Source organism: Mustela erminea, chromosome 13, assembly GCF_009829155.1.
Source record: "Mustela erminea isolate mMusErm1 chromosome 13, mMusErm1.Pri, whole genome shotgun sequence".
Lineage (NCBI taxonomy): Eukaryota > Metazoa > Chordata > Mammalia > Carnivora > Mustelidae > Mustela > Mustela erminea.
The window spans coordinates 83,270,856-83,296,775 of NC_045626.1; the positions used below are offsets into that span (position 1 = coordinate 83,270,856).

The 25,920-nt window shown below is 41.7% G+C and overlaps 1 protein-coding gene across 2 annotated transcripts in view; it reads left to right on the forward strand.

The window, feature by feature from the left end:
- The first annotated feature begins 861 nt into the window (after nt 1-861).
- Nucleotides 862-25,920, forward strand: part of NAA25 (N-alpha-acetyltransferase 25, NatB auxiliary subunit) — a 74,114-nt gene continuing 49,055 nt past the window's right edge. Inside the window, exons 1-7 of one of the 2 annotated variants that reach the window (XM_032311234.1) lie at nt 862-1,025; nt 14,278-14,363; nt 15,347-15,485; nt 18,161-18,279; nt 23,542-23,616; nt 24,784-24,891; nt 25,365-25,443. In XM_032311234.1, the coding sequence (XP_032167125.1) occupies nt 968-1,025; nt 14,278-14,363; nt 15,347-15,485; nt 18,161-18,279; nt 23,542-23,616; nt 24,784-24,891; nt 25,365-25,443 (664 nt within the window). In that variant the 5' untranslated portion in view covers nt 862-967. The remainder of the gene's footprint in view (nt 1,026-14,277; nt 14,364-15,346; nt 15,486-18,160; nt 18,280-23,541; nt 23,617-24,783; nt 24,892-25,364; nt 25,444-25,920) is intronic. The other variant, XM_032311233.1, reaches the window with a different exon arrangement.

Genomic DNA, 25,920 nt, shown 5'->3' on the forward strand with positions numbered 1-25,920 from the left:
TCCATGAAAATTTTATTTATTGATGTAGCCTGGCACATAATAGGCATTCAATAACTATGTGTTGTATGAATTTAATTACTTTTACCCTCCAGTTTTACTGAGGTTTAATTGACAAACTGACTGGATTACTATGAATCTAGGATGCTTCTTAGCTGGTTGAACCCAGGAGAGGGCTGAAGAGATCTTGAACTTTTCAGGCAGATTTTTACTGTAGATCAGCATCTCCCCCCCCGCTTTTTAAAAAAGATTTTATTTATTTAACAGACAGAGATCACAAGTAGGCAGAGAGGCAGGCAGAGAGAGGAGGAAGCAGGCTCCCCGCCGAGCAGAGAGCCCGGATGCGGGGCTCGATCCCAGGGTCCTGAGCCGAAGGCAGAGGCTTTAACCCACTGAGCCACCCAGGCGCCCCTCCCTCCCCCTTTTAAAATAAGCTCTCTGCCCTACCTGGGGCTTGAACTCATCAACCCCAAGATCAAGAGTCTCATGCTCTACAGATTGAGCCAGTCAGGCACCTCTGATCAGACCCCCTTTTCCCCACAGTTCCTTGGGTCAGTCTCCCAGAGGAGTTCCTGGTTCCTCAGCAGTTGGTCACAGACAAGTCTAACTGGTCCTCCTTTGGACACAGGGGATAAATACGACCAGCGGGAGCAGCTGAGCTCAACTTTGACCAAGAGTTTCTCCCCTCCTTTCCTCACTACGTGACTCCGAAGGGATTTCAATACCAACAGCCGTCTCTTCCAACCTGGTTGATTCCATCGGGCAAAAGGAGGAAAGATTCCTAACGAAGAACCCATCGCCGTACCCGTAGCGGTCCAAGGGGCTCGGGGGCTTCCCCTTCCGCGCACGGGCGGTCAGTCGCGGCTCTGCGACTATCGCGATAGAAGAGCGAGATCGGCGCTGGCCCTTTAACAGCCCCTTCCCGAGGGCCTGCCCCGCGCGTGCGCACTGCGGTTCTGCGCTTGTCATCATGGCGACGCGGGGCCATGTGCAGGACCCTAACGACAGGCGCCTCCGGCCCATTTACGGTGAGTGCCTGGGGCCAGCCTGTTATCGGCCGGACGCGTCGAGGGCTGTTGAGGCCAGGGCGAAGGTCCGGGAGGGGCGCTGAGGGGGCGGGCGCGGAGCTGGCGGATGCGGGGGGCTGACCGCGCGGGCCTCTAGGCCGCAGCCACCCGCCTCGCGTAGGCGCCGGCCGGGCCTTCCTGCGCCCTGCGGTGGCAGCGGCGCAGTCCAGGCAGCGTCAGGTCGGCAGAGCTGGCCCGACGTGCAGGCCCTGTGAGACACACACTCGCTGAGACGTGCGCTGCCCGCAGGCTGCGTTGTTAATGCCACACCAAATAAGACCCAGAATCTCAGATGGATCCCAAGCCAGGTGAAAGCTGGCTCCGGCGTGAGGGTGCGACACTCTTATTTGAGGGATAATTCCTCACTGAAGACTTTTTTACTTCCGAGAACCCGGTCTAGGGGGTTGTCTAACTAGCTGTGCTCGGTGCACATGGAGAAACAGGTCCAAAGAGGGGAAGGGGCTGATGCAAGGTCACCCAGATCGAGTCAGGAGCAGGCCGTATTGGAGGCTCCCAATCAAAAGCTCTTTAGTGGAGAAACAGCTGCTCTGGGCGCACGTGGGAGGCGGGGTGGGGGGGGGGTCGTGGGCCCAAAATAGCGGTGAAGAGACAGTGTTAGCTCTTGTCAGACATGCTGGGCTGCTGCTGCAGGGCTTTTCCTTTCTGCAGCTTCCCTTGTGCTTGCTAAATGGATCCCCCTCCTTAACGCCCTCAGACTTTAAGACCTTGATGTCACCCTCCTACCCGGCTGTGAAAAATCAAAAGATTTGAGTCAGGGAGAAACACCTTTTCGGTAACCGAGATGCTCTGTAATTGAGCAGTGGCCCTTTTCCTCTCTCTCCTCATAGATGGTTGGTTTATCTTAGTGAACAATGAGGAAGGCTTCAAGGTCAGTGGTTTTTGCCAAATTAGAGTAAATGTTACTAAATGGAAGTTTCTCCACATGCCTGAGATCATTCAACTTTTTTGGAGGAGGGGGTGACTTTATTTCTGGCACAGTTGGTCCTGCTTTTAAAATTTGTATGATGCTTTACTCACATCTCATTTGATTTTAGCAGCAACCCTTTGAGGTAGGAAATAATAGCTAACGTGTGTAGACCGATCATTCTGTCATTCTCTGTTACTGACCCTTAACATGGCTTATCTCATTTAATATAAACACATTCTCCTGAGGTGGGTAGTTTCTTCCAGTCCTGCAGATCCCTCCCCCCACCTTTTTTCTCCCCACAGATGAGGAAAATGAGGCATTGTTGATGTTGTCTGATTTTCCTAAGGTCACTCAGCTAGCATTTGATGGAGTAGGATCTGAACCCCAGTGTCCCAAGCTCACCCTCTTCACCACTGCTAGAAAATACCTTACTTTGAGCTGAAGACACTGACTTGCCAAAGGTCACACTGGTGGTGAGTTGCAGAGATAGGACTTTCTTTCCATTTCCCCGTGGTGTTTGTTACCATACCCTCCAGTATATATTTTCAGAGGGCAGGGATGAAATAAGGATGATTGAAGGGAGGAACTGAATCTAGCCAGGGTTCACAATTTCTGGCTTATTATGGCTCTGCAGCAGGAACTGTTCGCAGACTTTTCTTTTTTTCTTTTTAAGGTTTTATTTATTAATTTGAAAGAGAATGAGAGAACATGGGAGGGGGAGGTTCAGACTCCCTGCTGAGCAGACAGCCCAATTGGGGACCCCGTGTGATCATGACCTGAGTAGAATGCAGTGGCTTAACCAACTGAGCCACAGCAGGCTCCCCCACCTTTTTAAGAGTTTTATTTATTTATTTAAATAATCTCTTTACCCATCATGGAACTCGAACTCAACCACCCGAGATTGACCCTGAGATGGAGTGGCTTTCTCCTCCTACTGAGTAGCCAGGTGCGCCCTACCCCCACCTTGAAACTAAAAAGATTCGGTACTTTCCCTTTTTTTAATTTAAATTCTAGTTAACTAACATGCTGGACAGTATTGGTTTCAGGAGTAGAATTCAGTGATTCATCATTTACATATAACAAACACCCAGTGCTCATCATAACAAGTGCCCCCTTTAATACCTATCTAGCCCATCCCCTACCCGCAAGATTAAGTACTTTTTTTTTTTTAAGATTTATTTATTTACTTATTTGACAGAGGGAGAGAGATCACAAGTAGGCAGAGCAGTAGGCAGAGAGAGAAGGGGAAGGAGGCTCCCCCCTGAGCAGGGAGCCCCTTGCGGGGCTCAGTCCCAGGACCCTGAGATCATGACCTGAGCCAAAGGCAGAGGCCTAACCCACTGAACCACCCAGGTGCCCCTTTTAAAGATTTATTTACCTATTAGAAAGGGAGAAAGCACTCAGATGCTCGGAGGAAGGGGGATGTTGGTGGGGGCAGAAGCAGAGGGAGAGGGAGAAAAAAGAAACCCAAGTAGGCTTTGCATATGGAGCCTGACTCAGGGTTCAATTCCAGGATCTCGAGATCATGACCTGAGCTGAAATCAAGAGTCTGATGCTTAGCTGACTGCGCCATCCTGGCGCCCTCAAGATTCGGTATTTTTGAGAATAATTGGATTTCTAAAATTGGCTCTTGAGGACCAAAGAAAATGCCTTTGGCATCCCATAAGTCATTTAGAAATAAGTGTTTTGAACTACCCAGTAAGAAAAACCTTGTTCATTTCATGTTGCTAAACATTATTATATGTTAACTAGAAGTGACAGGTTGTATTGTCAAAACTGAAGCCAGAATTATGTAGCTTTTGTTAAAGTTAAATGGGAAGAGTATTAGAAGCTTTCAAGAGTTCCAAGGCAATTAGTATCAATTGGCAGGAATAGGAAAAGAGAGGGTACCAGCTGCCCTTGACTAATGCACTTTTGACCTCCAAACTTTGGGATAGCCCCTGCTTTTGTGTTTGAATATATTAGTACCCCTAAACCACTGTTGTTCCTTGAATTCATTAGCTATTAAATAAAAAGCTTATGTTTAGTAGGTAGTGCTTGCCCACCAGCCAGAAGTTCAACAACTGTCAGCATTAATAGAGTGCTTATTTGTGTGCTAACTGTCCAATAGGTAGTAAGATTATTGTGATCCTAGTAGTAAACTAAAGGCTGGAGATTAACTTGCTCAGAGTTGCAGCTGGTGAGTTGTAGATCTGGATTTTGAACACATTTTACTGAGTTCAGAATTAGCAGCGTCACTATCTTTGTACAGCATTATTTGTACTGTCAAGGTTTTAGCATTTTACAGCTGTTGGAAACTTGCCTGTGACCTCAGCTTTTGCTGAATATTGTTTAGGATAGACAGGACTGTACGGTGGTAAGTTAAGATGTGGTGGGTTGAAATTATGTTTTCAGTGTTTAGGTTTGGAATAACTTTTCAGAAAGCTCATTAGTTGAAGCAATTTCAGAGTGCTTTTCATTACTCCTAAATTGGTTTAGATATTATATTTTTAGTGTTTGAAAACCACACCTGACCTTACCAGAACACCTACTTTATTCATTTTCCTTTTGCTAAAATTACTGTCTTGTGCTTTGTGGTTCTTTACAGATTTTGTACTCTGACATGACTTGGTGAGCCCAGTGCCTTTTTTCTACCATTATTATTAATTTAAAAATGTTTTTAGTGGTTGGGGGACAAGCAGGGTGGAAGTGATGGTCAGGTATGCCATGTCATAAATTTGTGTAGAATACAGGAATTGCTAGGTAAGCAATTGTAAAATAGGTTTCAAAGAAAAAATATTCCCATAGTTTTTAGAATGCACATACACATTTTTTTTTTTAAAGATTTTATTTATTTATTTATTTGACAGAGAGAAATCACAAGTAGATGGAAAGGCAGGCAGAGAGAGACAGAGGGAAGCAGGCTCCCCGTTGAGCAGAGAGCCCGATGCGGGACTCGATCCCAGCACCCTGAGATCATGACCTGAGCCGAAGGCGGCGGCTTAACCCACTGAGCCACCCAGGCGCCCCACATACACATTTTTACTTACTTTCTGGCACACAGTCTTTTGTTCTAATCTTTTCCTGGCTTCCAGTGTTGCCGTAGTCTGGGTCAGATGTAACATACTTCCTAGCTGTGTTTCCTGAATGATAATGACTTCTTAGTGAGTTAAGACATTTCCCTTTGGTGCCTGGCCAACTCCAGGTAATTATTCTGCTATAGTTCATTAGTAAACGCTTGTTAAGTCCTCAGTCCAATGTGGTACTTATTCTGAGCCTTCTGTTGGGCATTGTTAGCCCTGCGAGTTTTGTCCTTTTTTCATCAGGAGTGGCAGGGCATCTTGGTGAGTGAAGATTAATCTTGCCCTTCTTTAGAAAAGTCACTTGGTATAACCTGTTTTCTTTTTCTTTTTTTTTTTTTTTGAGAGAAGACAGTGAGAGAGAGCATGAGAGGCAAGAAGGTCAGAGGGAGAAGCAGACTCCCCATGGAGCTGGGAGCCCGATGTGGGACTCGATCCCGGGACTCCGGGACCGTGACCTGAGCCGAAGGCAGTTGCTTAACCAACTGAGCCACCCAGGCGCCCCTGTTTTCTTTTTTTGAAGTTATGACCATTTAAAAGGGTCTGACTTAGACCTATACATTCTAAAGCATTTTAGACTTAATGATTTGCATGCACAGAAAATTTTTAGAAGAGCAGTGCCTGGTTGGCTCAGTCCTTAAGTGTCTGCCTTAGGCGCAGGTCATGATCCCAGGGTCCTGGGATTGAGCCCTGTGTTGGCTCCCTGCTTGGTGGGAAGCATGCTTCTCCCTCTCCCCCTGCTTGTGTCCCTCTCTCGCTCTCTCTCTGTGTCAAATAAATAAAATCTTTAAAAAATACATGTTAATAAAAAAAATAAAATCTTAAAAAAAAAAAGAAAGGAAATTCCTACAATGAGTAGAGCATAGTGGGAGCATAGGGCAGGATTAAGAGACTAATCTTTTCATGCTATGCTCCTATGAACTGTTAGGATTTTTAAAAATTATTATTTTTAAACTGTGGCTTGAGCTGTTTTTGTTATTTAAAAAATTAGTTGGGGCACCTTGGTGGCTCAGTCAGTTGAACGTCTGACTCTTGGTCTTAGCTCAGGTCTTGATCTCGGGGTCATGAGTTTGAGCCCTGCATTAGGTGCCATGCTGAGTGTGGAGTGGAGCCTCCTTAAAAAAAACTTAGTGGAGGGGTGCCTGGCTCGCTCAGTTGGAAGAGCATGCAACTCTTGATCTCGGGGTTGTGAGTTCAAGCTGTTGAGGATGTAGAGATTACTTAATAACTAAAATTTGAGGGGCACCTGGGTGGCTCCATGGGTTAAAGCCTCTGCCTTCGGCTCAGGTCATGATCCTGGGTTCTTGGGATCAAGCCCTGCATCAGGCTCTCTGCTCAGCAGGGAGCCTGTTTCCCCCTATCTTCTGCCTGCCTCTCTGCTTACTTGTGATCTCTCTCTCTCTCTGTCAAATAAATAAATAAAATCTTTAAAAATAAATAAAACTTGAAAAAAGAAAAGAAAGCTTTACAAAAATTAGTTGAAGTGTGTGTGTGTGTGTGTTTTTAAGATTTTATTTGTTTGACACAGAGAGACACAGCGAGAGAGGGAACGCAAGTGTGAGGAGTGGGAGAGGGAGAAGCAGGCTTCCTCCTGAGCAGGGAGCCCGATGCGGGACTGGATCCCAGGACCGAGGGATCATGACCCAAGGTGAAGGCAGATGATTAACGACTGAGTCACCCAGGCGCCCCTAGTTGAAACATTTTTTAAAAACTTAATAGTATGAAGCCATCATTAATGATTGGTTCTTGGAACTTACTGTTGTGGTCAATTTTGTATGCATGTCATTTTCCTGATAGACTGCTCAATTTTTAGAAGACTGTCTTTTCCCCCCCTGTATGGTTTGTTCATTTCTCTATTCCTTTCTTCATTGACCTTATTTATTGAGGGCCCAATATGTGCTAGGCGCAATGTAGATTCAGGGAATGAGTGAGTACCAAACAGCACAGCAGAGACATGGTTTCTGCTTTCAAGGAGCTTGTTTCTTAAAAATAATGGTACACATAATCATTACACTTGTGTTAAGAGCTTTTTTTTAAAAGATTTTATTTATTTGAGAAAGACTGCGTGTGCGTGCGCGCATGCGCACACACACGCACACATGAGTGGTAGGGAGAGGGAGAAGCAGAGCAGGCAGCCATGGGGCTCAGTCCCAGGACTTGGGGATCGTGACCTGAGTCAAAGGCAGATGTTTAACTGACTGAGCCACCCAGGTGCTGTGTTAAGAGCTTTGAAGGAAAAATGTCGGTTCCCGTGAGTGCATACACAATATGGGCATCTGAGCTGTCAGGGACAAGACAAGAAAAGGTTCCCTGTGGAAATGACATTTTACTTTGAACGGGGAAGAGCAGAGGTTAGGCAGTTTGGGGGAAGTATGTAAAAAGGAGCTTGCTCCACCCGAGGACCTAGGAAAAGGCTTGTGTGTTGGCACTGCAGAGATTGGTTGAGATGAGGCTACTGTGGTAGACCGCATCAACTTTGTAAGCCATTTTAAGAATTTTGAAATTTGTTTTAAAGATAATGGGAAGCAGTGAAGAGATTTAACAGGAGAGTGAGGTGTTCAGGCTTGCAATTTAAAAAGATAGCTCTGGGGGGTGCCTGGGTGGCTCAGTGGGTTAAGCCTCTGCCTTCAGCTCAGGTCGTGATCTCAGGGTCCTGGGATCGAGCCCCCACATCGGGCTCTCTGCTCAGCAGGGAGCCTGTTTCCTCCCCCCTCTCTCTCTGCCTGCCTCTCTGTCTACTTGTGAGCTGTCTGTCAAATAAATAAAGAAAATCTTAAAAAAAAAAAAAAAAGATAGCTCTGAATACCCTGGGGGAAATAGTTTAAAAGAGGGCAAATGTTGGGGCACCTGTTAAGCGTCTGTCTTCAGCTCAGGTCATGATCCCAGGGTCCTGGGATCAAGCCCCGCATCGGGCTCCCTGCCCAGAGGAAGGCCTGATTCTCCCTCTCCCATTCCCCCCTGCTTTGTGTTCTCTCTTGTGCTGTGTCCCTCTCTGCCAAATAAATAAAATCTTAAAAAGGGTGGGGGGCGAATGTAGGCTGTGAGGTGATTGGTTAGGAGGCATCATTCCTTTTTAAATTTAACCCTCCCAGTCATCTTGGGAGTAGTAGGTATTTAACAACATTTGTTGACTGAAGGAATGTTTAACCTACAATTTGTATTCTTGGTAAAAGCAAGGCTCCTATTCTAAAGCATTTAGAATTTTAAGCAAAGATGGAGCCATGTTATATTCACTCCTTTTTTTTTCTAAATTGTAGCAATATCTTTAGTAGTCTTTGAAGCTCTTCTAGGAAGTGGAAACATTGCAGGTTGTCATTTTAGCTGCTTTAGAGAATTTCACTACAGCTGCAAGCACCCAGAGCCTAAACTAAAGCCTTGCTTGCTTGCTTACTTTCTTTCTTTTTGGAAAACTGACTCTCTCTCTCTCTCTCTTTTTTTTTTTTTGGTAAGGATTTTATTTATTTATTTGACAGAGATAACAAGCAGGCAGAGAGGCAGGCAGAGAGGAGGAAGCAGGCTCCCTGCTGAGCAGAGAGCCCGATGCGGAGCTCGATCCCAGAACTCTGGGATCATGACCTGAGCCAAAGGCAGAGGCTTTAACCCACTGAGCCACCCAGGTGCCCCTGACTCTCTCTTTTTTAAAGTAAGCTCTATGCCTGACATGGGACTCAAACACATAACCCCTGAGATCAAGAGGCGCATGCTCCATAGACTGAGCCGTGAGCCAGCCAGACACCCTAAGACTGGCCTCTTTCTTAATATCAGTATCCCTAATTGTGATTGGACAAATTAATCCCAGGACCTCTTCTACCCGGCAGGTAGACAGGCCTGCCTGTGTCAGGGTCTACTGTTGTCTGCATATATAAGGAAGCGTCACTTCTCTTCAAATTGTTACCCAGGAAGGTGGCTGGCTCAGTCATTTAACAGATTTTGATAGTCTGTTGCCAATAATTTAACCCAGTATTTCCCAAATTTCTATCATTCCTCTAGCCAGTCTGATGATTCCAGCTTTATTATAGTACTATCTGTACTATTAATTACTTAGAATTTTTCTCTAATTTGATTTTTAACTTAAATTTATTTTAAAATAACCTATCGGGGCGCCTGGGTGGCTCAGTGGGTTAAGCCTCTGCCTTCACTCAGGTCATGATCTCAGGGTCCTGGGATCAAGCTCCACGTCAGGCTCTCTGCTCAGCAGGGAGCCTGCTTCCCCCTTCTCTCTATGCCTGTCTCTCTGCCTATCTATGATCTCTTGTCTGTCAAATAAATAAATAAAATATTAAAAAGATGAAAACAAAACAAAGTTGTTAAAGTTTTAACTAGATTCTGATATTTGTGTAGCTGAATCTGAAGTCTGTTCTTTGCTGTTAAAAGAAAAAACATTAGGGGTGCCTGGGTGGCTCAGTGGGTTAAAGCCTCTGCCTTTGGCTCAGGTCATGATCCCAGGGTCGTGGGATCGAGCCCCGCATTGGGCTCTCTGCTCGGCAGGGAGCCTGCTTCCTCCTCTCTCTCTCTGCCTGCCTCTCTGCCTACTTGTAATCTCTGTCTGTCAAATAAAATAAATAAAATCTTTAAAAGAAAATGAAAGAAAAAACATTAGAAAGTATTAAGAGGTGGCTGGCTCAGTTGGAAGAGCGTTCAACTCTTGATCTTGGGGTTGTGAGTTTGAGCCCATGTTGAGTGTAGAGATTACTTACTTGATTGATTGATTTAAAACGATTTTATTTATTTGACAGAGAGAGAACACAAGCAGGGGGAGTGGTAGAAGAGAAGCAGGCCTCCCTCCGAGCAGTGAGCCCGATGTGGGGCTAAATCCCAGGACTCTGCGATCATGACCCAAGCTGAAGGCAGCCGCTTAACGACTGCACCACCCAGGCGCCCTGAGAAAGAGAATCTTAAGCAGGCTCCACACCCAGTAAAGAGCTGGACGTGGGGCTCACTCTCATGACCCTGAGGTCATGACCTTAGCCAAAATCAAGTTGGAGGCTTAACCTATAGAGCCACCCAGGGGCTCTGGGATAACATTTTTATTGACCTATTTTCTCCAAGGGCTATATAATTTATATTCTAGAGTCAGGAATGTAAAATGAAAATAGACTTTTCCCTTCTAGGCATGTAGGAAAGGGGAGCCTGACAGCAGACTGGCTGAATATAGTGATACAGTGGAGTGTCTTAGTTAAACTTTTGAGTGCAAGGAGCAGAAACCCATTGACACAAGCTCTAGTGAAGGGGGCTTGTTGTAAACCCTGGTGGGAGCCTAGAGCACGAATGTAGTATTCAACGTTTGATGGAAACTGGAGAGCTGTCCGGATCTAAAGTTTTAAAAATTTATTTATGTCAGTGAGAGAGCACAAACAGGAGGAGTGGCAGAAGGAAAAGCAGGCTCCCTACTGAGCAAGGAGCCCAATGCGGGACTTGATCCCGGGACCCTGGGATCATGACCTGAGCCAAAGGCAGACACTTAACCGACTGAGCTGTCCAGGCATTCCTAAAGCTTTCTCCCCCTCCCAATTTCCCCTGAACTTTTATCTATGTGTGTTTATTCTCTGCTGGGTTCTTCAGACTACCCTTTTTTTGCTTACTCATGAGTTTACCCAGGGTTCACCATGTTGGCTTTGTGGCCACACCAAGATGTGATCTCTCCCTATAAGCTTCAATTAGTTAGCACTTCCCTGACCCCAATCCTTTGATAAAGATAAGTGACATTTTTAATACTTTTATAAATGTTATGTGAATGAAGAGCTGAGATAACTCCTTTTCTTTACTGCGCATCAACTAACTTGCATCCCCTAAGGCTTCTTCAAAATGGAAATTCTGGAGCTGCCAATGGTAATGTCAGACTCAAAATATTTATTCCTTCCAGATGAGGTTCCCATAGTTTCCTGACTCTTGCTTTGTGACTCAGTGTTGCAGTTACAGTTTACTAGGGAAGAAACCTGATTTACCCTTGGGTCAAATATCCACCCCATTGGGTGTAGTTCCAAGGTCTAGACATGGTCATCCTATCCTGCTCCTGCAGTAGATATAGTAGGAACCATTCCCAGAGAAGAGGGTATGGGCAGGTAGGTGTAGAGGGAAAAGTTAAATGCCTTTGTAGTCCTGACCGCTGGTCTCATCCATTTATGGGCAGATCTTCAGAACTGGGTTCTCATTACAGATGAAATTACTCTTCAGGTATGCTCAAAGAACCTGGAGTCTTACAGGAATGAGTCAGAAGTACCTTAGAACTGACTCAGAAAGAGACAGCCCAAGAGAAAGTATCCTTTATTGAGCTGAAATAAATGTCAGGTATTTCCCATAAGGACAAATGATGGCATCTTGGCTGGGCTATTTAAGAAAACTGGTGTTAGATATTTGGGTAGTTAAGCCAAGATAGTATGCTTTTAGTGTTTTCTGGTTCTCCAGTCTCTCCACCCGAATATTAGGTGTTTTTTTCTAGACTGCAGTTGCATCCACAGCGAGTCGGTCTCTCTTTCACCTTCCTCCCTATATTGTGATTACGCAAAAGTAGGGCTTCTTAATCTCTTCACCTAGCATTCTTGGTGTTCGTCTGTGTTACGGCATTGAAGAAAGACCGAAGAGATGAAACTCATGGGTTCCTGTATCTCTGTTTTAAGTTTTAGTCTAGTATTCATTGGAGGAAAATGGAATTCGTTAGGTAAAATGATAGTTTTTCTGTTTTGGGGGGTACTCTGGGCCACCAGCGGCATAGGTTATTTGAGTTGTTTATGCTTCCTTTGTTCCTTGCTGATTTGGGACTTTGATAGACAGAGTAGGACCATAAGAGGTCGTAGATTGTGAACTGGCCTGCATTCAGTCATCTTTCTATAATTAGAATTGACAACTATCACCCTTGTTGCCCACCGGTAACACTTCTTACTTTCCTTCTCTGGAAATGAATCTTTGTTTGTGTGTATGCACACACACGCACACATTTTATTAATGTGCCTTATTTGTTAGAGCAGTTTCAGGTTTACAGAAACTTGAGGGAAAAATGCAGAGTTCCTGTGTATCCCCACAATCCCACTCCCTCCCCCTAGTTTACTCTATTGTTAATATCTTGATTTACTATGGTACTTTGTTTCAGTGGCGAGGCCACTAGGATAGGTCAGTGTTGTTTCTTATTTTAAAGATTTTATTTATTTATTTGAGAGAAAAAGCATGAGAGGGGAGAAGGTCAGAGGGAGAAGCAGACTCCCCATGGAGCTGGGAGCCCGCTGCAGGACTCAATCCTGGGACTCCGGGATCATGACCTGAGCTGAAAGTGGTCGTAGTCGCCCAACCAACTGAGCCACCTAGTGCCTAGGTCTTTTTTTCTTTTCTTTTCTTTTCTTTTTTTTTTTTTTTTTTTTAAGATTTTGTTTATTTGTTTTTGAGAGAGAGTAAGCACAAGCAGGGGAAGGTGTAGAGGGAGAATCAGATTCCTCACTGTGCGGAGAGCCCAATGCAGGATTCGATCCCAGGATCCTGGGATCATGACCTGACCCATCCAGGTGCCCTGATAGGTTATTTTTAACTAATGTCCATAGTTTGCTAGTTTACATTAGCATTTATTCTTTGTGCTGTATCTTCTGTGTTTTTTTTTTTTTTTTTTAAGATTGTATTTATTCATTTGAGAGAGAGGGATCACAAGTAGGCAGAGAGGCAGGCAGAGAGAGAGTGGGGGAAGCAGGCTACCCGCTGAGCAGAGAGCCGGATGTGGGGCTTGATTCAAGGAGCCTGGGATCATGACCTGAGCTGAAGGCAGAGGCTTTAACCCACTGAGTCACCCAGGCGCCCCTTCTGTGGGTTTTTTTTTTAAAGATTTTATTTATTTATTTGACAGACAGAGATCACAAGCAGACAGAGAGGCAGGCAGAGAGAGAGGGGAGAAAGCAGGCTCCCCGCTGAGCAGAGAGCCCGACGCGGGACTCGATCCCAGGACCCTGGGATCATGACCTGAGCCGAAGGCAGCGGCTTAACACACTGAGCCACCCAGGCGCCCCTCTTCTGTGGGTTTTGACAAAAGTATGATGAATTATATCCATCATTACAGAATCATATAGAATAGTTTCACTGCACTAAAAATCCCCCGTGCTCCACACATTCATCCTAACCCCAGCCCCTGGTAATCACTGATTGTTTCATTGTCTCTATACTTTTTGCCTTTTCCAGAATGTCATGTAATTGGAATCATAGAGTGTGTAGCCTTGTCAGATTGGCTTCTTTCACATAGCAATATGCATTTAAAGTTCTCCAGTGTTTATTTGTCCTTATTTCTTTTTATCACGGAATAATATTTCACTGTATGGGTGTATCACAGTTCGTTTATTCATTGACCCATTGAAGGACATCTTGGTTGCTTCCAGGGTTTGGTAGTTGTGAATAAAACGGCCATAAACGTTTGTGTGCAGATTTTTGTATGGAGGTAAGTTTTCAGCTTATTTGGGTAGATACCAAGGAGCACGATTGTTGATCACATGGCAGAGTATGTTTAGCATTTAAAGAAACTGTCAGACTGTCTTCCAAGGTGGATATACCATTTTACCTTCCCAGCAGCACTGAGAGGTGCTGTTACTCCATGCGCTCACCAGCATTTGATCCGTAACTTATTTTGAGTTATCTGTGCCTCATCTGCCCCGCACTGATTTGGGACCTTGATGAGCTAAGAGGGATCAGGAAGTAGTAGTAGGTTGTGGACTGACCTGTTTTAGAATTGACAGCTACCACCATTTCCCATTTATGACACTTCTCATCTTCTTCTAGATCTTCTCATCTGGAAATGAATCTTTGCTTTTGTTAGACTTGGATAATAATTGATTCCTTTTTTTCCTTACCACAATTTTATAACAGGTCCGAGAGATGACTACAGGAATATAAGATTGTATTCTGTACCATCCTAGCCATTTAGAGTTAAAATTGGCACCATGATTTTTTTTTTTTAAAGATTTTATTTATTTATTTGACAGACAGAGATCACAAGTAGGCAGAGAGGCAGGCAGAGAGAGAGGAGGAAGCAGGCTCCCTGCTGAGCAGAGAGCCCGATATGGGGCTCGATATGGGGCTCGATCCCAGGATCCTGAGATCATGACCTGAGCCGGAGGCAGAGGCTTAACCCACTGAGCCACCCAGGTGCCCCCATGATGTTTTTAATACTGAATTAAAATACTTTATGAAACATCTCATACCAGCCTATGCATTTTTCTTGTCAAAGGAATATAACAACTATCATAATTTGTTTTCATAGATTATCTTGATAATGGTAATAATAAAATGGCAATTCAACAAGCAGATAAATTGTTGAAGAAACATAAGGATCTTCATTGTGCTAAGGTAAGGTCATTTGCTCTGGAGTTACTTGTATTTGGTGGGTTATATATTATAATCTTAAAAGGGAAAAAGTGTGAAATCTGTTTAGTGACTCTGTTTTTTTAGGTTTTTTTTTCCCCCCAGGTTTTGTTTTGTTTTGTTTTTTAAGCAGGCTCCATGCTTAGTGTGGAGTCCAGTGCAGGACTTGAATTTATCTCTGAGATAAAGAGTTGCACACTCCACCAACTGGGCCAGCCAGGCACTTCTCTAAGCCATTTATTTTTCTGATTACTTAAATGCCATAAATAGTATTTAATTAAAAGCTTACTATTTGTTTCTTTGGATATTTTTGACATAATTTAGCTAATATAATTATCTTATATTGATAGGCTTCATTTCTTAAGCTGTGTTTCGCCTTTATTTTTTTTAAGTAGGTTCCAGGCCCAGTGTGGGATTTAAACTCAACCTTGAGACTGAGCATTGTATGCTCTACAGACTGACAGCCAGGTGCCCCTGTTGTGCCATCTTAATATTACTGAAATAGAAAAGAATCTTTTTCTTTCTTTTTCTTTTTCTAAGATTTTATTTACTTGACAGAGAGAGACACAGCGAGAGAGGGAACACAAGCAGGGCACGTGGGAAGAGGGAGAAGCAGGCTTCCCGCTGAGCAGGGAGCCCAGTGCGGGGCTCCATCCTGGGACCACGAGCCGAGCCGAAGTCTGATGCTTAATGACTGAGCCACCCAGGTGCCCCAGAAAGAATCTTGATGTGCTGAAATTTTTAGTAAAATATGGTTTACTTGATTAGCAGCCTAGGTGTACCTTACAACTTATCTTGTGTTTTCAAGTTGGCCTTCTTTGGCTCTTTTTTTTTTTTTTAAGATTTTATTTATATGACAGTGAGGGAACACAAGTACAGGGAACAGGAGAGGGTCCCCTCTGAGCAGGGAGTTTGGCTTATATTTTCATTTCTGTCCTTTTAAAACTAATGTTTTTTCTGTGTATCAGGTTTTAAAGGCAATTGGTTTACAGAGAACTGGAAAGCAAGAGGAAGCCTTCACCTTGGCACAGGAGGTGGCGGCCCTTGAACCCACAGATGACAACTCGCTACAGGCACTGACTATTCTTTACCGGGAGATGCATCGACGTGTGTTTCTTTTTACTGTTTTTAATACTGAGCTGAAGTTTTTGTTTCTTTCCTTTTCTTTTTTCTTAAGATTTATTTATTTATTTTAGAGAGAGAAAGCATGTAAGGGGGGGAGGGGCAGAGGGAGAAAAGAGAGACACTCTTAAGCAGTCTTCATACCCAGCTTGGAGCCCAAGGTTGGGCTCCATCTCATGACCCTGAGATCATGACCTGAGCTGAAATTAAGAGTTGGACTTAACTGACTGAGCCACCCAAGTGCCCCAAGGTTTTGTTTATTTCTGATTGAGTTCTGTATTTGTTTCTTTTTGTTTGTTTGTTTTTTTAAGATTTTGTTTATTTATTTGACAGACAGAGATCACAAGTAGGCAGAGAAGCAGGCAGAGAGAGAGGGGGAAATAGGCTCTGAGAGCCTGAGCAGAGAGCCCGATGTGGGGCTCGATCCCAGGACCCCGTGATCATGAACTAAGCTGAAGGCAGAGGCTTTAACCCACTGAGCCACCCAGGCACCCCGGATTTCTGTATTTGTTCATTTGACTAATCACTCATGTTTTGAGTGGATGGCGATAGGCAAAATAATGCATTGACCAGGATTTACAAAGACTGCAGGCAAAAAGGATATTGTACATGTATAGTACCCTGAATTGGAATGAGAACTTGAGGTCAATTTATGACATTTTGATTTACTAAATGGAAGAGTTACCCTTTTTTACTATTTGATATGGAAAATTTCAAGCATAATAAAAACAGCAAATAATAAATCTCACTATCCACCTTAAGCGACATGTCACATGGCAAATTTTATCTGTATCCCATCCCCCTGCTAGATTATTTCTAAGCATATTCTATGTAGTCTACCATTTCACCTGTAAATAAAGTTTTTTGTTATTAATTTCTCAAATCTTTTATTATGGAATGATATATATCTTCCATAGTACATATTATAGAAGGCATATTTTATATAACACACTAGAATACTTGGTATGGAATAATGAACATTCATGAATCCACCAACCAACTTAAGAAACAGAGCATCCCCTATACTGACAGATTCTTATGTGTTCCCTGTCAGTTTCACTTCCCCGTTCACATTCCAGCAGGTACTTGCTTTCTTGAATATATTTTATTATCTTGCTTTTAAAAAATCTTTATCACATTTGTTTTTCTAAGTAATACTTTATTTGTTTTGCTCAGTTTTGACTTAAAAAGTTTTGCCCTCGGGGCACCTGCGTGGCTTAGTTGGTTAAGCATCTGCCTTCAGCTCAGGTTATGATCCCAGAGTCCCAGGATTGAGTCCACATTGGGCTCCCTGCTCAGTGGGGACTCTGCTTCTCCCCATGCTCCTCACCCAACTTGTGCTGTCTCTCATTCTCTCTCTCTCAAATAAATGGGTAAAATCTTAAAAAAAAGTTTTGCCCTCAAACTGTCATGTTGTGTACCTTAAAGTATACAATTTTTGTCAGTTATTCCGCAATAAAGCTGGAAAGAATAAAATTTTGCCAACCTAGTGGATAGAAATGTTACTTTATAGTTTTCTTATTCATTTTTTTAAAAGATTTTATTTATTTGAGAGAGAGCGAGCGCACGCAAGCAGAAGGGGAAGGGGCAGAGGGAGAGGGAGAAACAGACTTCCCGTTGAGCAGGGTGCCCAGTGTGGGGCTTGATAACCAGGATTCTGGGATCACGACCTGAGCTGAAGGCAGACACTTAACTGACTGAGCTACGCAGGCACCCCTTGTTTTTCATTTTTATAAAAAGACAGAACTTAAGAGTTGGGGATTATATCTGACTATTTAGGGATTATGTTGATTGAGAGATACGGTTTCTCCCCGTGTTTTTTTAAAAATCATTTATTTCACTAATACTGAATGTTTCTCTGTGAAAAGTATTGTATCCAAGTCAAAGATGAAAGGGGGTCTCTCTGCCCCTGTGTTACAGTCTATAAGGGGAAATTCATGGGTAACTGGTTGGCTCAGTCAGTAGAGCATGTGACTGTTGATCCTCAGGGTCGTGGGTTCAAGCCCCACATTGGATGTAGAGCTCAATTAAAAAAAAATAAGGAAATTCATGAAAGGACTGTATTCTACATTATGTGTTAAATGTTTTAAGAGACTTACTTACAAAATTTAAAGGTGGCAGAAGGAAGCTGTGATCAGACTGGGTGGAGGTACAGAGACGGTGTTCAGGGAAGGATTACATTTGAACTTTCACAGTTCCTTGCAGTGAGGATAACATTTGAGCTGGGTCTTGGTCTTGGATGATGTTCACTGAGTAGAAAAGAGAGGAAAGGAGAATCCAGGCAGAGGGAACAGAGTAAAGATAGAGGGAACAGAGTAAAGGTATGATACAGCGCAGGGGTTCTGGTGGAGCTACAGATAGTTCAGCGTGCTGGAACACTAAGTGCTGTGGGAAATAAGTACGAAGGAGACAGAGAGGCTGAATCCTGAGGGGTCTTACTTATCTTGTAAATGTGTTGGGAGGCCTGAGCTATTTCATGCTTCATCAGCTAACACGCAACCAAGAGAAGAGTAATAATCAGATGAGGCAAAACAAATACTTTCTTCTTCCTTAGTGACAAGAGACCTCTATTTCCTCCAAAGGGGGGAAAAAGTTAAATGCTATTAAGATTTAAGGTATGCTTCAATAATTAAAGAATATCCTATTTCTCTTTATCCTAGCGGAGTTAGTTACAAAACTCTATGAGGCAGCTGTGAAGAAAGTTCCCAATAGTGAAGAGTATCACTCTCACCTCTTCATGGCTTATGCCAGAGTGGGCGAATATAAGAAAATGCAACAGGTAACTTGATTCCAAACCTCCTGGACTGTGGGATTTGCCATTAGATACAAGTCTCCTTAAATGCGGCTTAATTGTAGGAATGTGTGTGCATGTATGTGGATGTTTGCATCTGTGTGTAGAGCTGAATCTGTGTTTGTGTGTGGAAATCAGGGAGATACTTTCTTTGTGTGTGTGTGTGTGTGTGTTTCTTTGTGTGTTTTAAAGATGAACTATATTCAAGTTCTTTGTTTTATTTGGGGGAAATCTGGTTGTTCTTTGGTGTCCTGGTGGTATGTTTTCTTTGGTTCTGGTAAGTTGGCTTCAGATTGTCCCGGTGCATGAGATTGCTGTTGTATTTTCAGAAAATGAGCAGAAATCCCAGAACAAAAAATGAACAGACTGTAGAAAGATTAAAGTTTGCATCTGTTTTGTAAATTTAACTCCTTGTAGCCTGTTGAGATTTTTAAATCCACCGGGGAAAACTCCCCACTCTTTGGATATTTGTCTTTTTCGCCAGAGGTAGCTTATTCTCCAGTTAGCACATTTTATTTATTTTTATTTATTTTATTTATTTTATTTTTTTAAAGATTTTATTTATTTATTTTGACAGAGAGAGATCACAGGTAGACGGAGAGGCAGGCAGAGAGAGAGAGAGAGAGAGAGAGGGAAGCAGGCTCCCTGCCGAGCAGAGAGCCCGATGCGGGACTCGATCCCAGGACCCTGAGATCATGACCTGAGCCGAAGGCAGCGGCTTAACCCACTGAGCCACCCAGGCGCCCCAAGTTAGCACATTTTAGATGTTCCATGTATTTAGAGGTATTTGGAATAGTGTGTGGGTAAAGTCAACATCCCAGAGAAGTGAAACTGTTAAGCCCATAAAGGGTTATGATGTCAAACTAGTATTTTTTTAGAAATGGCTTTGTTTGTGGTTATGATTTTTTCTGAAAGTAAGGCTCTCTTACTTGTGTTTTTGTTTTGTCTTATTCTTTACTTGAAATATCAGACTATCACAGTAGATAAATTAGGGAGCATGGAAGATATTATATTGATATAAATCCTTTCTCCTTAAAATTAATCTTTGTATTTGTTTATAAAAGTTTTTAAATTACAAGATTTTTTTCCCCCAAATAAAATTTTTTGAAGGTGTTTTATTTACTGATGGATTTTGTTCTCAGGAAAAATATGCAGAGATTATAATTTTTCTTTTAATGTAAAATGAGTATATATTTTTAAATTGGCAACAGTAACATGTATGTATGTAAATCTTTAACATCATTTTTACTTCTGTGCTTGCTTTGGCAGCACATACACTAAAATATTTTTACTTCTAGGAATATGTTTTAAGTAAAATATATTAAATGCCCATTAATACAGGTAGAGTTCAAGGAATTATGCTTCATCCACATGGTAGAATAAAATGCAACACCCCACTTCCCCTCGAATAGTACTATGTCTCTGTCTTATATCTCTAAGGGAATGTACTAAAATGTTACCAGGATATAGGCCTATGATACTTTTCTTTCTCTGAATTTCTTTTTTTTTAAGTATATGTTAATTTTATGATCCCACAAAACATATTTTTGAACTATGTTTATTATATATACATGCAGTAAAATAACAAAAAGGACAAGTATGTGCAATGACAATATTAGGGTAAATTTTGAACGAAGGAGAAAGTTGAACTTTACATGTTGGCAGAGATACACATATACTTTTGCATCCTGCTCTTTGGAGCCACTGCTTTGATGTGGCTTAATAGTCATTAATCCTTTGTATGTTGTAGCTATAGCTTGTTTTGTTGTTGTTTGTTTTAAAGATTTATTTATTTGAGAGAGAGAGAGTGAGCAAGAGAGAGAAGTGGATCAGGGGGAGGGGCAGACGGAGAGGGAGAAGCAGACTCCTCTGAGCAGTAAGACATGGGACTTGATGACATGCGGCTCATCATAGGACTCTGGGATCATGACTTGAGCCAAAGGCAGACACTTAACCAAGTGAGCCACCGAGGCACTCTGTGATAGCTTGTTTTACATTCTTCCATGCTAATATATTGGAAGAATGGAGCATTCCGGTGTTCAGTGTTTCAGAATGAAATATCTTATTTTTGTTTTCCTCTTTCGCTGCTTAAGATAGTTACAGTTTCTTAGTTTTTGTGTATGTTTATTTTGAAAGTGATATGTCAGTCTGGGTAGAAGGTAATTTACAAATTAAATGTCATGTTTCTTGAGCGTGAGCATTTTTGTTTTGTTCACTGTGGAATCTTCAGTGCCTAGAATAGCATCTACGCAATAAATTTTTGATAAATGAATGATTTGCATTAACTTGTGGAGGTAAAAAAGTGAGGGAAGCCAGGGAATCAGAAAACTTAAGGATTTCTGTTGTCCCAAATGACATCCCTGGCAGGTAATATTTAAAATTATCTTTATTTTTTTTTTAAAGATTTTATTTATTTATTTGACAGAGAGAGAGAGATCACAAATAGGCAGAGAGGCAGGCAGAGAGAGAGGGGGAAGCAGGCTCTCCACTGAGCATAGACCCCGATGCAGGGCTCAATCCCAGGATCCTGAGATCATGACCTAAGCCAAAGGCAGAGGCTTAACCCAGGCGCCCCTTAAAATCATCTTGAATGAAGATTTGCTATGGGTTCAAAGGTGATTGGACTTTTCTTTTTCTATAATGACATTCCTTCGTTTATTTGTTTTTTGACATCCCTGTATTGTCTCTCCAGTTCACAGCAGTGTTTTTTATTTTTTATTTTTATTTTTAAAAAAGATTTTATTTACTTATTTATTTGACAGACAGAGACTACAAGTAGGCAGGGGGCAGAGAAAGATTGGGGGAAGCAGGCTCCCGGCCAAACAGAGACCCCAATGTGGGGCTCGATCCCAGGACCCTGGGATCATGACCTGAGCCTAAGGCAAGAGGCTTTAACCCAGTGAGCTACCCAGGTGCCCCCCCCCTTTTTAAAGATTTTATTTATTTATTTGACAGAGAGAGAGAGTATAAGCAGGGTGAGAGGCAGAGGGAGAGGGAGAAGCAGACTCCCTGCAGAGCAGGGGAAGCCTAATACAGGGCTGGATCTCAGGACTCTGGAATCATGACCTGAGCTGAAGGCAGTGGCTTAAGCAACTGAGCCACCCAGGTGCCCCTCACAGCCTTTTTTTTTAAACTTGTGTGTCTTCAGAAGTTTTCTATATCAGCAGAGTATCAGTGTTTGCAGGCATGAAATTTTTGTCTTTTTTTTTTTTTTTGTATGAAAAGTTCACATTAATTTATATTCTCCTTTTTTATTTCTGTATGTCATTATAAAAATGTTTTCTTTCCCCAGATGGTCAAGTAAAATTGGTTTTCCAGCACTTTTCATTATTCCATTCCTCCAGGGTTTGATGTTAGAAGCAGGGACCTTAAGTCATCTTAGACTCTCCTTTTGTTCGTTGTTCTTTTTTTTTTAAGATTTTATTTATTTGTGAGAGAGAGAGGGAAAGCAGGGGAGAGCATGAGCAGGGGGAGGTACAGAGGTACGGGGAGAGGCAGACTCTCCACTCAGCAGGGAGCCTTAGGCAGGGCTCCATCCCAGGACCTTGAGATCATGACCGGAGCCAAAGGGCAGATGCTTAACCGACTGACCACCCCCCCACCCCCAGGTGCCCTTTAGACTCTCCTTATTCTGTATTGTCCATTTTGTCTCTAAATCATCTTGACTTTTTCTCTACAGTGTCTTTGATCTACCTCATCCTGGTTTAGTTCCTCATTCCCTTATCTTCTATTTTTTTCCTTCATGGTACAGCTAAAATACTCTTTCTAGAAGAATATAGATGTGTACATGTCACTCCCTTACTCTATATAACAGACTCCTTTTTGAGTGCTTTACAACCATGTTATCTGTTACCCTTTGGCCCTTTTCCCCTACCAGTCCTCTTAATCCTTATTTATAGCCAAACATCCTATTTTTTCTTGTCAACATGTCTTTTCTTTCTTTAATATTTTTGTTCAGATTCATTTTGCTTCTACCTGGAATTGATTCACTCATTTAGCTGCTCACCCCAAATGTTTGTATTTGTGTATATGTATCCTTAACCCCATCTTTGCCTGTAGACATTCTGTTCGACCTTCAAGGTTCATGTGAAAGACTGCTACTTTGAAGAAGACTTTATGATTAAATTCCCTTCCCTACTTTCCTTTAAAGAAAGAAGAAGAAAGGAATGAACAAACTTAACCATGCCTTTTTTGGAAACAAAAAAAGCATTGTATTTTTGTATAGGATGTTTATTTTTTTGCCAAGTATTATTTTAGTCATTTGACTATTTGTCTTATCACTTTCCCTAGCTTGCTTTTTTTTTTTTTAATAAAGATTTTTTAAATTTATTTTACAGACAGAGGTCACAAGTAGGCAGAGAGGCAGGCAGAGAGAGAGGAAGGGAAGCAGGCTCCCTGCAGAGCAGAGAGTCCGATGTAGGGCTTGATCCCAGGACCCTGGGACCATGATCTGAGCCAAAGTCAGAGGCTTAACCCACTGAGCCACCCAGGCACCCCACTTTCCCTAGCTTTTAAGTGGGTTTGGGACCAGGACTCAATCTTTGTATCATGGGCAGCTATTAATAGACATTTCCTTCCACTTAATAGGGACTCCATGTAATTTTTCAAGTGGATTGAAGATAGGCAAAAGATTAAAAAAAATGGTAACAGAGACAATTAGCTGAGTTCTTAGAATTGATTACTAATTGGCTAATTATGGGCAGATTCTCAGTTATACACGAATAGATCTATTTTGTTCCTTGTTGCCGTGTCCCTGCTTTTAAGTATTTCATATTGTACATTTCACAAAGAAAGGGTTCAGTTCTAGTTAATGGTATTTTGAAAGAACCTGGTTGTTTTCCTAACCTAGGAATTACTATTTTTTTAATAATGTCAGAGTTAAGTTTTCTGATTTTAAGTTTAAATATACTGTCTGGATTTTTTTATTTGTTTTACTATAACTGGTTAGTACAGTATTTTTGTAAGTTTGTTGGTGTACCTTCATAAGCCAAATTGTGTTTGTTGGTAGTCTGTCAGAACCATATTGGATTACTGTGCTTTCCAAAAATAATGGCTTTTAATTTGAAGAAAACTGGTTCAAAAGGTGAAATATTCCTGATGATATAAAAATTCACCTTTGTGATTACCTGTATTGGTATCCATAGAAAATATCCATCAAATCACTAGGCACTTAAAGTAACTATCTAGATCTTTAATTGCCCTCTGTATGATGTTTTCTAAATTAAGTATTTATGGCTCTCTGTCTTTCAGGCTGGCATGGCTCTATATAAAATTGTCCCCAAAAACCCTTATTACTTTTGGTCTGTGATGAGCTTAATTATGCAAGTGAGTATGGCATTTAGAATGGGATTGAGATTTGTTTTTATTTTTGTGTATAGTTATTTGTCCTTGTCTTCTGAACAGCTCGGATAATGTGTTGCATCATGTGTCAAACAGAGACTTTATATACTGTCAGTTGACTCTTTGAGTTGGGGGGTTTGGTATTTATTCCTCATGAGTTGGTATATCGGTTTATTTGTGTGTAGCACAGACTGTATTTCCCCTGAATCTTAGATCCATTACTGGATTATTTGATTAAGTATGAGCCTCGAAATATTTGATATTTTGCTTGAGGTTTTTCTTTAAGACAATACTGTTTAGTGAACATGTTGTTGAACTGGATGGCCTTGTTTTACCAATTCTGGTTTTTGAACCTCAGTTTGCTCTTCCGCAGAATAGAGATCCTTATCTCCCAGAGCTACTGTCAGGGTCAAAAGGAGATAGTGTGTAAGAGAAGATGGGAAGGAAAGAGTTAAAATGTAGCAGTTAAGTCAGAGAGGCTCTGGGTGCAGACAGGTTTGCGTTCATATACTGGGTTCAGGACATGTCTTAGAGAGCTGTTGGGGAACCTCTTAGTTTAGCTACAAAATAAGCATGATAGCTACCTTGAGCTACTGAGCTCTGAGCGGAATCTCAGGCAATGTTAAAATTATTAATATACTTTGATTTTAATTATCAATCTAAAATAATCTTAATTTTCGAAACTAGTTAATACTAGGCTGTATAAGTGGAAGGTATTGGCCTTTTCCCTCCAATATGTGAGCATCTCACAAGGACATCTGAAGGGCTTTTCTCTTCAAACACCTGATGATACCCTTTACATATAATGAGCAGTATAGGCATATCCCCTCTTAACATAGTTCTAGAAAAATGTATGAATAACCTATTAAAAGTTAGGCCATTTAAAAGCTTATTTTAGTTTATATAGGCCATTTAAAGTTTATACAGGCCATTTAAAAGTAATGGTGGAAATCCAGTTTGTCAAAAATGTATAGAATAATGAATCTTTAAGGCAAATCTAATGTATCTTCGTGGCAAGTTCAAATTAGGTCTAATTCTTGACGTGGCGAACAATAATTATCTGCTGGGGTCATGGTAATGGTCTGCCTGGTAATATAAATAGTGCAAGCGGGGGAGAAATTAGAATGAAACATTTATTTTTTTCTCCTATAGTCTATATCGGCACAGGATGAAAACCTCTCAAAAACGATGTTTTTGCCCCTTGCTGAAAGAATGGTAGAAAAAATGGTGAAAGAAGACAAGATAGAGGCCGAGGCTGAAGTGAGTAAGGGAAGTCCTACAAAAGCCCTACTTTTGTATTCGCATGAGTTTGATATTGCTACAGTATTATGTATTATAGTATTACAGTATTACAAACTGCTGTCTTACTCCAGTTAGAGAGCTGGGTCCTCATTCTTGCCTTTTTTATAAATATGAAGTTTTAGGCTTAAGTATAATGAACATTCTTACTGCTGATTTCATCTCATTTGAAGATAGTGTTCTTTTCTATTGATATTTTTAAAATTAAATTAAATTAAAATTTAGTTTTTTTTAAGTAGGCTCTACACCCAGCATGGAGTCCAAGGCAGGGCTTGACTTGACCTTGATATCAAGAGCTAAGCTGATACCAGGAGTCCGACATTTAACTGTCCAAGCCACCTAGATGGCCCTAGATAACTTCTTAAAAACATGCAAGCGATTGTTCTTACTGAAAAGTTTTGATTGTTGCATTTCTTATTTGTTTTTTCTGTAAGGTTGAACTTTATTATATGATCTTGGAACGTTTGGGAAAGTACCAGGAAGCCTTGGATGTTATCAGAGGAAAATTAGGAGGTAATTTTTAAAGATTTCTTCAAGTTTTTTTCCTTCTATTTAAACATGAAAAAAATATTTTTAAAGATTTTATTTATTTATTTGAAAGAAAACAGAGAGAGGAAGCACAGCTGGGTAGACAGAGGGAAAAGCAGACTCCCTGCTGAGCAAGGAGCCTGACTTGGGGCTTGATTCTAGGACGCTGAGATCATGACCTGAGCAGAAGGCAAATGCTTAACTGACTGAGCCACCCAGGGTGCCCCACACGTGAAAAATATTTATTGTGGAAAATATCTTCCTTATACAGAAACATAAAGCTATAAAGACATAAAAAATCACTTGTATAATGTTCTTCCAGATTTTCCTGTATATTAGACATTTACTTTTAGAATATATTTTATTTTTTAAAGATTTTATTTATTTGTCAGAGAGAGAGAGGGAGACAGCACAAGGAAGGGAACTGCAGGCAGAGGGAGAACCAGACTCCCTGTTGAGCAA